This window comes from Canis aureus, chromosome 13 (genome assembly GCF_053574225.1).
Source record: "Canis aureus isolate CA01 chromosome 13, VMU_Caureus_v.1.0, whole genome shotgun sequence".
In the NCBI taxonomy this organism is placed as follows: Eukaryota; Metazoa; Chordata; class Mammalia; order Carnivora; family Canidae; genus Canis; species Canis aureus.
This window is the reverse complement of record NC_135623.1, coordinates 29,771,771-29,786,437: the sequence shown is the minus strand read 5'-3', so window position 1 is coordinate 29,786,437 and position 14,667 is coordinate 29,771,771. Positions and strand designations below refer to the sequence as shown.

The 14,667-nt window shown below is 36.3% G+C and overlaps 1 protein-coding gene across 2 annotated transcripts in view; it reads left to right on the top strand.

Annotated features, from left to right (window-relative positions):
• Window positions 1-14,667, top strand: part of LIN7A (lin-7 cell polarity scaffold A) — a 127,741-nt gene that overhangs the window by 40,128 nt on the left and 72,946 nt on the right. For both annotated transcript variants that reach the window (XM_077845636.1, XM_077845635.1), the window contains exon 4: window positions 2,661-2,779. In XM_077845636.1, the coding sequence (XP_077701762.1) occupies window positions 2,661-2,779 (119 nt within the window). The remainder of the gene's footprint in view (window positions 1-2,660; window positions 2,780-14,667) is intronic.

The following is a 14,667-nucleotide window of genomic DNA, read 5'->3' as shown; positions in this document are numbered from 1 at the left end:
AACTCCTTTCAGGTCTCTGAATGCCTAACACTGTCTTGACAAGACTTCAATTTGCAATTTATTTAGCTGGAGCATTCTTCCCCTTTTTCCCCACCTGCACCTCCTTACCTAAGACTCTGCTTAGCTGTTAATTCCATGAAGAGGCCCTTCCTGGCCTCCTGAATGATGATAAATGCCTTTTTCATACATCCATGCAATAACCTGTAGTGATTCCTTTACAGGACATGCCCACTTTATTGCATGTCTGTGACTTCTTGAACCTATATACATGTTATGAAAGTGACAACAACTAGCTGTCTTCTTTACCACTGTGTCCTGTGCATAGCACAGTGCCTGGCATTACTGGGTGAAGGACTGAATTGTGTACCAGGAACAGGGGATGATCTATGCAAAGCCATACTGAGGTTGGAATTCTGTGCCGCATAAAATTTTGAATGTCCAAAGTAAAAATGGGCAGAAAAGAGTTTTTAGAGATTATTTAGAAAAGGTCGATTGTTAAGGGCCTTGTGTGTAGCCCTACATGGTCTGAACTTCATCTTGTAGGCAGTGGGAAGCCAGAGAAAGGGTTAAAGGGTTATGTGGGGCAGTATAATAATGAGGTTTATCATTCGGGATAGTCACCCTGGAAGCAAGGTGGAGGATGGAATGAGCAAGAAAAGGCTAATTTAAAGAACAGTTGGGGTGGGGGGGCTGGGTGGCTCAGCAGTTGAGCATCTGCCTTTGGCTCAGGGCATGGTCCCGGGGTCCTGAGATCAAGTCCCACATCTGGCTCCCTGCGTGGAGCCTGCTTCTCCCTCTGCCTGTGTCTCTGTCCACCCCCCGCCCCCCCCCCCACACGAATAAATAAATATTTTAAAAAAAGAATAGTTGGGAGATGTTCCAGTACTATGAGTGAAAAATAATAAAGGCTTTTTTGAAATAATCAAGCAAAAGGGCTCCATTCAGAAGACATTTTTGAGATAGAATATGTAACCCTCACTGACTAACTGCATGTGGGGGTGAATGTGAAGGATGATGCCATTGTCTATCTTGGAAAACAGGCTGGGTGGGATGCTATTAATGGAAGTATGGAATATGGGAAGAGAAAAAAATAATGAGCTCAGTTTTTAACATGTTGAGAGTTCCATATACCTGTGGGCATCTTAGGTAGAGTCTTCTGTGCAGTTGGAAATGCATACAATTCTCAGATGGGTGACTTATTGATTGTGGATATAGCTGGTATTGTCCAATTGACTACTGTGACTTCCAGTGTATGTACAAAGAGATCAACTTTTCAAACTGGCAGTGTTGTGTTGATTTCATGATTTTTGTTTTGTTGGGCCATGATTGGCAATCAGTTGGCAATACTTCAAGGGAGACTCTCCATTAAAGACACTTACTAGTTACTTTCTTTGATTATATACATACATGTATGCCAAACCCACCTAAATTCTGAGGGGATAGTGATTATAATATAATATAATGCAGTTATATAATATAATATATTATATAATATATAATGCAGTTATATTCTTTATATATTTGATTGTGAGTTCAGAAAGGAAGTGTGTCTTGTTCTTTTTGTTAGACTTAGTGCCTGGTCTAAGAGGAACACAAATTAGTGGATGGATAGATGGATGAATGGATGGATGGATAGATGAATTTATAATCTGGTGACAGGATAGGGATACTTTCTGGAGCTAATCGCTTAGGAACTGAAAACCTTTATCTTATATATAAATACCTAAGTAACTTTTCACTGAGCTGTTGACTACAACAACAGGTAGAAGAGGTCACCATAAGTATTTTTAAAATGGCCTTTCCTCATAACATTTTTTTCTTGGCATTGCAAAACCACCCTGGGAATTTTAAAGCTATGGGTATAAAAGACAGTGTTTCCTGATACATTAACCTTAAATGTTGTCAAGTAAAGGAGGAGCATTTAACTTAATTGTTACTGAAAATTCTTTTGCTTAATACTGTCCTAGAAGCTGGTAGTTGGGTACAAGACCAGATTCCTTAGGAAGATAACCTCATGGACCATATGAAAAAACTAGAGGAGAAGAAATGACTCTATTTGAACAAAGGAGAGATGATAATGAGGGCTTAGAGTAATAGAATAGCAGTTAAATGGATAGAGCCCATTCATTCATGCATTCATTGAATATTATTCACTGTATTATACCGAGCTCTGGGGATGCAAATGTGGGCAAACTTGGATAAGTTCCTACTCTTTGAGAGTTTATCAATAAGTGGAAGAAATGAATGTTGATCAAATCATGACATTAATTAGTATAAAATTGCAGATGTGATAAATGTAGTATGGGAAAGAAACAGACTAAAAAATACATTTCAGAGATAAAATGGACAAGACTTACTTGGTTATTGGGGTATCAATAAAAGGTAGGTTTCCTACTCTTCTTTCCTGAAAGAACATTCAAACTGATTGTGTGACATACATGAAATGTTATCAAAGAAAGCATATTCAGTGGTGAATTGTGTAGGACAAATTGAAATTACTTTTTACCAAAAGATTAGATCAATAAGCTATGAATTTTAAGTTGTGATATTGCAATTCATTCCACTTATTTTTCATTGCACCATTCACCTGGCAGGATGGTACTCCACTGATGAGATATGGTTGACTCTAGATCTCTCTATTTGGATTTTTTTTTCCCCAGATGTTGCCAGAGCAATTGAATTACTGGAAAAGCTACAGGAATCTGGAGAAGTACCAGTGCACAAGCTACAATCCCTCAAAAAAGTGCTTCAGAGTGAGTTTTGTACTGCTATTCGAGAGGTATGAGACTAAAATTTTAATAACTATATTTAGTCATACGTCTTCTGAAGAGAAAACATGCCTTTTCCACACAAACAGTTGAAATAGTTAAGATGGGAGCTATATCTAAGCTTTCTGTTTTTAGCTCCTTGGACAGACGATAAAATATAATTTAGCCTGCTAAATTCTTAAATTAGATCCAGTCAGGATTTATACATTCGTATAAAACCAAAAGTTGACCTTATGGTACCAGTGAGGTCAGTACCTCAGCAGGTAACTCTTACTTACTTGTAGTCTGAGTTATTTAGTGGCTGCATGAAGTCATATGGAAATTCAAAATAGTCATAATTAGTGATGGTTGAGCTTTCTCTAAAAGAACACTCAACTGAATCTTAAATCAATCTGGAAGAGAACCCTCCTATGAACTAATGTCATAGTTATCCAAACATTACTGTCTAGGGCTATAATGGAAAATTTCTGAACAGACTGATATGCCCTTCTAACAACTCTTTGTAATGCTTTCCTCACTAGTGGTTGCAAGAAGCCTACTGTAAAGCAAATGTGTAGAAATGACTGAATGTTGTGTTGACTGGTGGTGGAATTGACTAGTCCACTAATGAATTTAACTGGTTACATAAGAGTTCATTTGGGAGGTATATACTGTATTGTCTTTTGAATAACATAATACTAAGTAAGCCCATCATTTCTTCCCCGTCAGTTACTAAGTAAGAATTCATATTTAGGACCTAAAATCCATAAATCCAGCATATTTGCTCTGCTTGAAGTCTGCAGTAATAAAGTATCTACTGTCCTCCTCTCCAAAGCCAGTTGAACCCAGTGACTCCCTGGAAAGTTTTGTAGTAGAGGACATACACTTGACAAGCAATACTTGTTACCGACTTTCCTTCCTCTTTGCAATTCTACCAGTAGCCAGTGCACAAATTTTTACCTCAACAATGCTAATATGTGAGTAGTCACATGTGGGAAAGACCTAAATGACTAAGATAGGAACATACAAAACGTCTTTCACAGCAGATTTAAACTGTAGCCTATCCAGTGTGGGTATGATTTGAATTTTACTAAGATTTGACTTTGTGCTTGTGCTAAATATTTATCAGATGAAGTTTGCTGTTTAATTTTTGTTTATAATAAACACAACTTAAGTAAATAACCCTAATTGTGTCTCCAAGTTCTAAACCAAACTGAATTTAACCAAAGGCTGAAAGAAATTTCTCAAAGTGTATGAATTCTTGGCCACCGGCTGCTCAGTGGGAAAAGTGTAGATATGTTGAACCCCCACGGGCCACTCTCAGTTAAATTCCTGTAGTAATTCTGTAGATCAAGGTTAAATCCCCTCCACACTCTTTTCTTCCTTCACAGAGTGCTACTCCTCCGAGATTCAATGGCCGATTTTTCATTTTTAGATAATCTATCATCTCTTTCACTTTCCACAGAACTGAAAGATAGGCCACATTATAATGCTGCTCACTGGGAATGTGCATGTGATCAACGCAAAGTCTCTACCTTCATTGAATTTACATTCCAGTGAGAAAGTTATTAAATAAATATGCAATACAATGTCAAAGGGTGACAAAACTGTGGAAATAAATAAAGCAGGATTAGGGGAAGTAGGAGTAAAGCTCTATTAAGTTGGAGTGATAAGAAAATAACCTAGTTGAAGTAATCAAACATGCCACAAATATAATAAGTGGGGGTATAGCTTTCCAGGCAGAAGAAATCACAAGTGCAAAAACCAAGATGGATCTTAGTACAAGGAAGGAATATCCCAAAAGCCAGAATGTCTGCAGTGAAGTAAAGCAAGGTAGACTTCCCAGAGGCAGCCAGAGAGCAGATCACGTAAGGCCTTACGTGCCATGGTTGGGACATTGAATTTCATTCTAAGCATGGGAGAAAGCTGTTGGAGAGTTTTGCCCTGACCTGATTAGATTTTTAGAAGGTCCTTCGGACTGCTATGAGAATACAAGTGTATGGGCAAAAGAAGGAACAAGAGAGTTCATTTAAAAAAGTAATGAGCAGGTCAAGAGAGAGACTTGCTGGTGGCAGCTTGCATGATAACAGTGTAAGTTGTGAGAAGTCGTCAGATTCAGTGTGTGTATTTGAGAGTCAAGTAAACGGTCAAGTAAACAGGAGTTGTTGATGCATTGGATACATGGATGAGAGAGACAACTGAATCACCTTTTAGATTTTGGCTTGAACAACTAGATGAATGGTCATATAATGAGATAGGAATCTTTGCAGTTGGACCGAATTTAGACTGTCCAAGAGCTCTGTTGTACACAAGAGTAAGTTGATGGTGTTTTTCAGACATCCAAGGAGAGAGTCTAGCAGGTCCCTGAGTCTAGATTTTGGCGGAGAGATTGGGTTTGGAGATGTAAATGTGGTGTAGATATCTGTTCAAATAAATGCACAGACCTTTTTCTTTAAGCAGTTGGCTAAGCAAAAAGAGAATAAAAGTAAAAAAAGAAAATAAATATGAAGACATTGTGTTGGCATTATAAATGTATTTTCCAAACCCTGTCTGTGGTAAAGTATATTGTATGTATCATTCTTGATCCATGGAAATCTATAACTGAACTATGGCAGTCCAACAATTTCAGAGGGAAAAAGATGATATAATTTATCCACCTTACATTTCATAAATTTTTATAGATTTTATAAACTTTTAATAAAGTTTAGGTTCATAGTAACGTCCTTATAATAATTTTGTCCTTAAGGACAATGCATGTTATATAGAGATTGTTTTCACCACTTCATCTTGACTCTTATTTCACACTAGTTTTATGGTATTGTTCATATTTACATGTGGAATGTTCGTTATTCTCATTATGTCCCTCTTCATTAACTGGGAAGTAATGGTAAAAATAGCAGTATGTATTCAGTTCTGAATCAGAGAATAGTATCTATCTCCATCTAGTGAAAAGTTCTTCAATAAAATATGAATCCATGTTGCCAGACAGGTGAATTCACAAGCCAGTAAAGAAAGGTGCAGCTAGAAGTGTGACGATGTACAACAACAAATACCTGAAAATTAAAGTTTTTTTTGAGTTAAAGATCCTTTCCCTCCTGGTCTCTTGGGTTCTGGCTATTATGCTGGCATAAAACTTTGAACTTGTGGTTTCTTATTCAAATTATGCTTGGAATCTCTGGTTAAATTGTTTGTGTTTTCAGGAATATGTGAAAGCTATGAATTTGTCATGACAGGTAGAGAAAAGACGAAGGACTACAGGGGTGTCATTCTTAGTTGCATTTTGGCAGAGCAGAAGCAGGTAAAGGTCATTGTCAGCAAGACTGAAAAACCCAAGTTACGCTCAAAAAAAAAAAAAAGAAAAAAAAAAAGCAGGACAGTTACCAAATTGCCTTACACAAGTGTAATGGTAGTTATTGTTACAATCCCATGTTTTGCCTTACATTTGGATGCAACTACTGACTCAGCTCCTGGCCTATGGGCTGCACTAAGATGGGAAGAATGGTCTATGAAATTTTATTTTGTTTTTTATTGAAAATGAATGACTGAAAGAAATTAGATGTTTCCCCTTCTTAACTATTCTTCCATAATCTGCAATAAAGATAGACAAAAAATCATGATGAGCTCAGTACTGAAGCAAGACCACTTATGTATACAACGAAAAAAGGCATTGATTTATTCATAAATGAGTTTCACTTGAATGCCAATGCACACACAGCTTTAACCACAGAATACAGATAGTACTTGGCAACCCTTACCTTGATGTTGTGTTGTCTTGCTGAAGAATCTCAAAAGGACCTGATCCATAATTAAATTGCACATATTCTGTGCAAGTAAGTTTGAAGTACGTGGCAGATAAATGGACTGACACGTGAGTCTGCTTTCCCATACAGAGAGGTACCAGCTGACAGGAGAAAGTTCACAGAAGTTTTTGGATGAGAGATGAAATAAAAAAATACTATGATCCCAGTATTCCCAGTAAGGACCATTTCTGGGATTTTAAGTGACATCTTCAAGTTTTAGTTCCTCGGTCTATTATTTGGGTTGAATAACCAAAGTTTATAAATGGAAATATAAGGAAATCTATAGGTTGAAATGGAGAGGATACAACATTGACTTTGGAAAAGAGAATTTCCTATGAGAAGTGACTGGTGAACTTCAGTTGAATTCAAATAGCTCTGTTGCCAAGAGATGAACTTTTTCCTGACACTTCATATCCTTTGTGCCTCGGAGAAAGAAATCAATAGTGTATGAGTGGTCATATTTTAAGAGGACATCCAATTTCTGCAACAAAATTCAAAGAACTTTCTGAAACTAAAGTAATAAAAAACAGAGTTTATTTATTTACCACCATCATCGTCTAAGTTTTACAACATTCAGGCTTCCTGCTTTCCAGGGTGGATATGCTCATTGATCTGGTGTTTGATATGCTGCTGAGAGTGGTCTGTGGTGAGGACTTGCTCCCATGTTAGAACCAAAAATGCAGAACTGAGTGACATAGTCACCAAAAACTGCCTTCCTTGGCCAATCACCAGATGTGTGTGTTAGTATGCCCTAACGTAGTAGAACTGTAGATTAAGAAAAGAACCCAACTCCATATGGAATCATTCTGTGATAGTCAGTAGGATTGTTGGAAAACGTTCCAGTTCTGCTCTCCTCCTTAGCACATGTTACAGTTGGATTTCCCCATCCTCCTTCAAGCATGATGTGGTTATGACAACTGCTTTGGCTAAGAAAATATGAGTGGAAGTGATGTGTGCCATTGCCTTGGTGAAGCCTTTGAATCAGTGCACTATACGTTGTGTTCCTTCCCCTTTGCCATGTGACTGCTGATGTTTTATCTGATAAAGGCTCAATCAGCCTGGGCTGCAGAGTGAGAAAATGAGAAATACAGGCTTTAGCCAACCTTTTAGGAACATGTAGCCTGAGCAAGAAATACACCTTTGTGACTCTAAGCCTCTAGGATATTGGGGTTATAGTGCCAAAACATAATTCAGGCAATCCTGGCTGATAATACACAGCCATCAAGCCAAATTTAGCTTGAGGAAAGGTCATAAGCAGTAGCAAGCAACCCTTTAACTCCTGTAAAACAAAATTAATTTTTAAAGTCTATGTTGTTATTTTCAGTAAGCTATGGTAAATCTTCTTAAAACTATATGAAATTGATAACCAATATACATACCCATGCCCATTGGGTGGCTCATACATTTTAAAAATTGAGAGACTCAGGTCATAGATTTTGCTTCTAGGTTATTTTCCATTTGCTCCTATTCTCATTTATTTTTCCTCCCTGAAGATGGAGCTCATTAACCCTCCAGCAGCAGCACCTCCCACCCCATCTAAGTCTTACACTGTTGCTTTATAAAAGGATTTCTTTGTTTTATATATGTAAAGCTGTAAGCCACTCAGAAGAAATATTTAGAATGTATGAGTCTACTATTCAGCTGCTCTTAGACACTGGTGATATTCTTTCCCTGGAGGGATCTATAGATTAGGAAATTATCATCACAATGCCTCCCACCAGTAATATGTTAAATGTCACCGTGAGGCCTTTTTTTCAGATCAAGGGGAGCAGCAGCATTATTAGAGCAGTGTTGTAGTCAAGTCCACCAGTGTTTAAATCCCAACTTTTCTACTTACTTCAGACATCTCTAATAGTTTGTCAGTTTTTACTGAAGGAATGATACCATCAATGTTGAAGTGATTCTGATAGAGATCATGTATGTAAAGTCACAGAGTGAGTATACAGCATCCAATGGTTACACAATGAACGGATGCTATTGTAATTAAAGACTAGACTCCCAAATTATCGCTAGGTAGAGGTGTTGGTAAGTCAGGAAATGGATAAGAGAAATGTTAGTTTCTATAGACGAGATCTAAAAATGCCCATAAGACTAATAGACATATTCATTTCCCCAACATTAATCATGAAAACAAAATAAATGGAGCCATTGTACCCTAATGCCACAATCATATGGGCCATACCGTTATGGGCAGATGTGTTTGTTTTCAGTGCTGTTCTACTGTGTGGATCAAAGTATGGACAGCAAGTGTAATCAGCTTTATGAGGAATCTAATGGTGGGTACAATGATCCACATATATGTGGATCAATACTGACAAGATGAGATGAAGTGTGAGGATCCATAGAAGGTGAAAAGAGAGTTGGGAGGAAAGGAGTGTGGAAAGAAAAGAGGTGGAAAGGGGAGAGGTAGAGGGAAGGAATCAGACAAGAAAGGAAGAAAGAAAGTGATGGGAAGGAAAGAATGAAGGACAGCAGGCCTTGCATTGTGAAATGGAAAAATGGCAGGAACGTGGAGTCATAAAGAACACTGACAATGAATTCTGACAACCTGCGCTTGAATCCTTGCTTAGCCATTTAATTATATGATCTTGTGCTCTTTACTTAACTTCTGTGCTCTTGGTTTTATATACCTTTCTTTCAACATAAAATGCGACAATAACAACTTTATGGGACTGTTGGGAAGATTCAATCAGATGAGATGAAAAAGTGTAAGATACCTTGACTAACACAATGCCTAGGTAAAAGAGTAGGTAGGTAAGAAATGGTGGCTACTCTGGTGAAAATGTCAGTGGTTTTAGCGACAATACAAGAAAATGTTACTGTGTTCTAATAGAAATATTAGTTATAAATACGAGGAATAATAGTTTTTAGTGATCAATCATCCAGAGAAATGTAGAATTTTTTTCTCAATAGGAGGCTCACATTAAAAAAAAAAAAGATGCTGACACTCTCAAGTGGATTTAGAATAAACCAGTGTAATAAGGACTCTGGAAACCTTGTCATTCTACAGGAAGTTAAGGACTTGGTGATAGTTAACCACAAAAGAAAAAAATAGTGTGTAATGTATTTGTCATTTATTATTTGGTAGGAGGAAGCAAAAGGGAGGTAACCAATGTAGACCATTGGGTGAAAAGTAGGAAGAATACAAATAACTAGCAATAACCAGCACTGAGTGAGCTCACTTAAAACATAAGAAGCTTCCTGTAACAATAGCAGAGGTTAGGTGGTCGTACTTGATCATTTTTGCACAAGAGTTTTTAACTTTATGTCATATATGAACTTCATGTTGTAGGTGAAGTAAAGGCAAATATGTTTATATGCTTTGATAATGCATATACTTATATAGAAGTATATATAAATGGTAAAATTTATATTTATATGGTCTATTTTTGTTCCCTTCCATTTATGTGCAAAATTTTTATGGAAAATTATGTTTTTAATGTTTTACTTTAAACATGGATAGAATTGCATGGATTCATTATGTAAAATTATCAATCTGTTACATAATGGCATCTAGAATAGTATTACATTCATGGGAATTAACAAAAATGTATCTGACATATGTTTACACGTATCTCTTTCTGTTCATATTGAATTTAGCTTAAGTTGGCAGATGACAAAAGAAAGCAAGCTTGATGGCTCTTACATTTCTCTTGATTTTATTTGCACTGCCAAATGTGATAGGACACAAAAGCCAGATTGTTTCTTGTGTGATAAGTCTCCTGCCAAGAAGAGCCTGAAGTCAGTAAAGCTTATTTCTGAGCATCCTGAAAATACATTCGCACAATATAGAATTTTTATTTTCTTTACCAGAGCTTTATATTTGTCCCAGCGTGTCTTGACACGTCTCCAAGCATAAGGAACCATAAATAATTGGAGAAAAGCTTGATCAAATCATTTACTCTAGAAACGTTTTGAACTGGTGGGTTGCTCAGAAATACAAGAACAGCAAAAATTTAAGAGTGCCTCTGTTCATTTGATATAACCCACTCCTGAACTGTGACATTTTGCTAATATTTTGAAGCCTGTTATGGTGAATATAGCAGTTGTGCTATTCCTCCTTGGCATGAAGTTGGTGAAAACTATGATTGTTCAGGAAAGCTCTATTTTTATATATCATATGAGTGCTGATGGTCCTATTGTTGTGTGTGTGTGTGTGTGTGTGAGAGAGAGAGAGAGAGAGAGAGAGACCCCATGGATATTTTAAAGACCAAGTTGTTCCAAAGGTAAAAAGTTTCTTTGTTCTGCAAAACTCCTAATAGAAGAAAACTCTTCTTCTTCAGTATCCATGTGGAATACATATGGAGTTTCTGGGTCCAACATTCAGCCTGATTACTCTGGTGAAGAAGACAGAGCTTTTGACTTTTTAGGGAGATTTATTACTTTTAACATCAGCATGCATTAGTGTCAAAGACTCCAACAATTATCCTAAAAGATGCTCTCCCTGCTTTGTGAAAAGTGGCCCAATCATTTCAGAGCCATAGCCTAAAACCTATGTTTTCAAGTTTTTATTTAGAAATGGAGCAAACTGTGTTCTTTTTCCTGTCAAAAGTTTTTTTGGCTTTCCAGAGGATACGTTGTTAATGCAGTTGGTTGAACTTGTGTCAGAAATTTCACTTTATCTATTCATATTTTTAAGTATCTGATTTATTTTCTGTTGTATCTTAGAACAGTTTGACAAGAGAGGTTCATTTGTGGCTAGACTTTCTTGTAGTGAAGTCTAAAATGTCTGTAAGAAGGAGGCTGGTCATCAGATTCCAGATGTATGTATGATCGCTGCTAGAAATGCCTGCCATTTTGGAAGGAGAAATTAGAGCTGAAAACTTGTGACCTTTCTAGGGCTGAAGGAAGGATATATGTGAGGGGAAAGCGAGTTGAAAATGAGAACGCCTTGTCAGTTTAACCATGGGAAAGAACAATAGCAACTGGAAAGACTGCAAAACTCTTTTAAAGGTTATTTCTGCTTAGATGATTTAAATTGAAAAAGGATTTCAAATGTCTTTCTTTGCTGACAGAGGCAGCATCAGCATCATTGATGCCAACCTTTCCAAAAATAACTTCATTTGCCTTAAGGACAAAAGATTTGGTGGGACCTAAATTCAACTTGGAGTGTCTTAAAGAAAGCTCAGGTGTCATGACACAAGTTTATTCTGCTGTAAGAGAGTTTGATTCTGTTTGCTCTTGAAAGTGATATGAGCTGCAACTTTGAGCCCTTGCTGGTATTAAAACAGACTCAAAATTTATTGAATACTAAAAATGACATAAATATTTCCATGTGTAAGATCACTCCAAATTTTGACTTCTTCCAAATCAAACAGGCTTCTCGTTGAAATATATTTTAAGCAGGCACAGAGTTTTCTTCTTTTTATATGATTTGGGTAATTTGGAGTTATTTTTTTTTTCCAGGAAACTTTTCTTCTTAATTTTTACAAAAAAAAAAGAGTCACATAATCTTAATAAAATAATGCAGTGTACAAGGCAAAAAGTAGTATGTGCACTTATACATATGACCGTATTTTTTTTGGGATACCACCATAACTTAATCAGACTCCCAAAAGGGCCCATGGTATATTGCTCCCACCCCACTTCTCAGAAGATGAAGACTACTCCCTAGTAAAGGATTCTGGTATCAGCTGAAATACACTACTTGACTAGTTGGTCTCCATCTCTAAGAGCCTTCCAATTCTATGAATCTATAGCTACATAGCAAGTAACCCATGTTTTTCTTCGAATAAAAGAAAAGGAATTTATGTAAGGCTGAGCATGTGTGGATGCTGGGAATATGTTGACTATGCGAGACTGTATTGTTGGGGTAGGGAAGACAGATTCTATGAAGATTTTTAAAGTGATAAAAATAATGAGAAAAATAAATGGACTCATTTTATTGAGTTTTTTGAAGAATATAATCTATAATTTTATAGGAAATTGCAAAAACAGAATGACTAACTCACGGGACACAGAATTTTTAAACTTAAGTTATACTTCTGCAGCTTTCTCAGGAAAGACATTTTTAACAATGTGAGGAGTTTCTATAACATCAACATGTCACTTTCTGGTAGCAAGGAATGGGGTCTGTGTGGCAGGAACCGTCTTAGACTTTAATGGATCGTTGATCTTAAAGATATCTAAACAGACCCTCACAAATAGTCCCTAATGACGCTGAAGGCTGTTAGCATCACTGTTGGGTAAATACTCAGCTCAGGCTTTCTATTTGCTGTAACAAATGATAAAATAAACAGCTCATATTTCCAGAAGCTTGTAATTACATGTACTTACATAGTAGTTCAAAATAATAGAGTCCTCAGAGAAGTTGTATTATAGATCAGTTAGATAAAGTGAACATCCTGTCTTCTGTTGAGATCATGGAACTGGAAATGGGAATTTCTATTTTTGGCACCATGGATGACAACTTTTTTTTAGTGAACAAGTCATTGAACCTTTTCTTGCTTCAGTATTGCCAACATATGTGTAGAAAAGTTAATTTGTACAAGCCATTGAAAGTGGATGTTGTTATAAATTGTCATTTTTAAGTAGTTTGCTATTATCCTAGAGTGTGATTTGCACATAGAAAAGAACATGAAAATTAGTATCACCTATAATTCGAATATATGCAAGGTAATGATTAACTTTCTCCCTCCATTCCTTCTCTCTTTCTTTCCTTTTTTCTTTCACACAAGATTTAGGGTTGACTACTGACCACTATATTTTGTATTCATCATTTCCTTGCTTTTTAAATAGTCTGAGTGCCTGTGTATTTTCCTCAAATATATTTATTTTATTTTTATTTAAGATTTTATTTATTTGAGAGAGAGAGAGAGAGCATAAGCGGGAGGCAGGAGAGAAGCAGAGGGAGAGGCAGAAGTAGACTCCCCACTGATCAGGGAGCCCACGCTGCTGGGCTCCATCCCAGGACCCTGAGATCATGACCTAAGCTGAAGGCAGACACTTAAGCGACTGAGCCATCTAGGTGCCCCTCAAATATATTTATTTTAATTGTATTTGTTTAAAATGTTATAAAAAGATATCGTGCACCTGAAACCTTTGGGGAATGTTCTTTTTTCCCTGAATATGATGATCCCTTTTTAAAAAATTTTAAAATTAAAAAAATATTTAGTTTAAAGTCAATTATCCAACATATAGTACACCGTTAGTTTCAGATGTAGAGTTCAAGAATTCATCAGTTGCATGTAACACCCAGTGCTCATCACATCACATATCCCCTCCTTAATGTTCATCTCCCAATCCAGGAATCCTCAGTTTGTTTCCTTATAGCTAAGAATTTTGTTTGTTTTCTTATAGCTAAGAATCTCTCCTGGTTTTTCTCCCTCTCTGATTTCTTCCCATTAAGTTTTCCCTCCCTTCCCCTATGATCCTCTGAACTGTTTCTTATATTCCACATATGAGTGAAACCATACAATAATTGTCTTTCTCTGATTGACTTATTTCACTCAGCATAATACCCTCCAGTTCCATCCATGTCAGAATGGCTAAAATTAACAAGTCAGGAAACAACAAATGTTGGCGAAGATGTGGAGAAAGGGGAACCCTCTTACTAGGATACTCCTAAGATTCAATAGTACTTTATTGTGTTACTGTAGTTCATTTATTTTGACTGTTGCATGATATTCCATTATGTAAATATACTACCATTTATTAATTCACTCTCTTATTGATGAACATTTAAATTGTTTCCAGGTGCTATTAATATACTTGCATTTCTTGTCACATGACCAAGACTTCTTTTGGGTTCATAGCTAGATCTGGAATTTCTGGATCATAAAGTATAAAACATTTTCAACTTTAGGAGAGAATGCCAAATGATTTTAAAACTTGGTTGCTCCAGTTTGTATCCCAACAAACAATACAGAAGTTGTGTATCTACAACTTCTAATACCTCCAACTTGACATAGGAGATATTTAAACTTACACCAATCGAATATGCCAAAATAGTATCTCATTGTAGTCATCATTTGAATTTAATTGATCACTAAGTTGTTTAATATTCCTTCTTGTAATTATTGGCCATTATGGGTTTTTTTCTGTAAAAAAAAATCTGTTCATGCATGTTTTACTGATTTGTGCTTAAATTTAAAATTTTTTATATATATATTTTTTTAAGG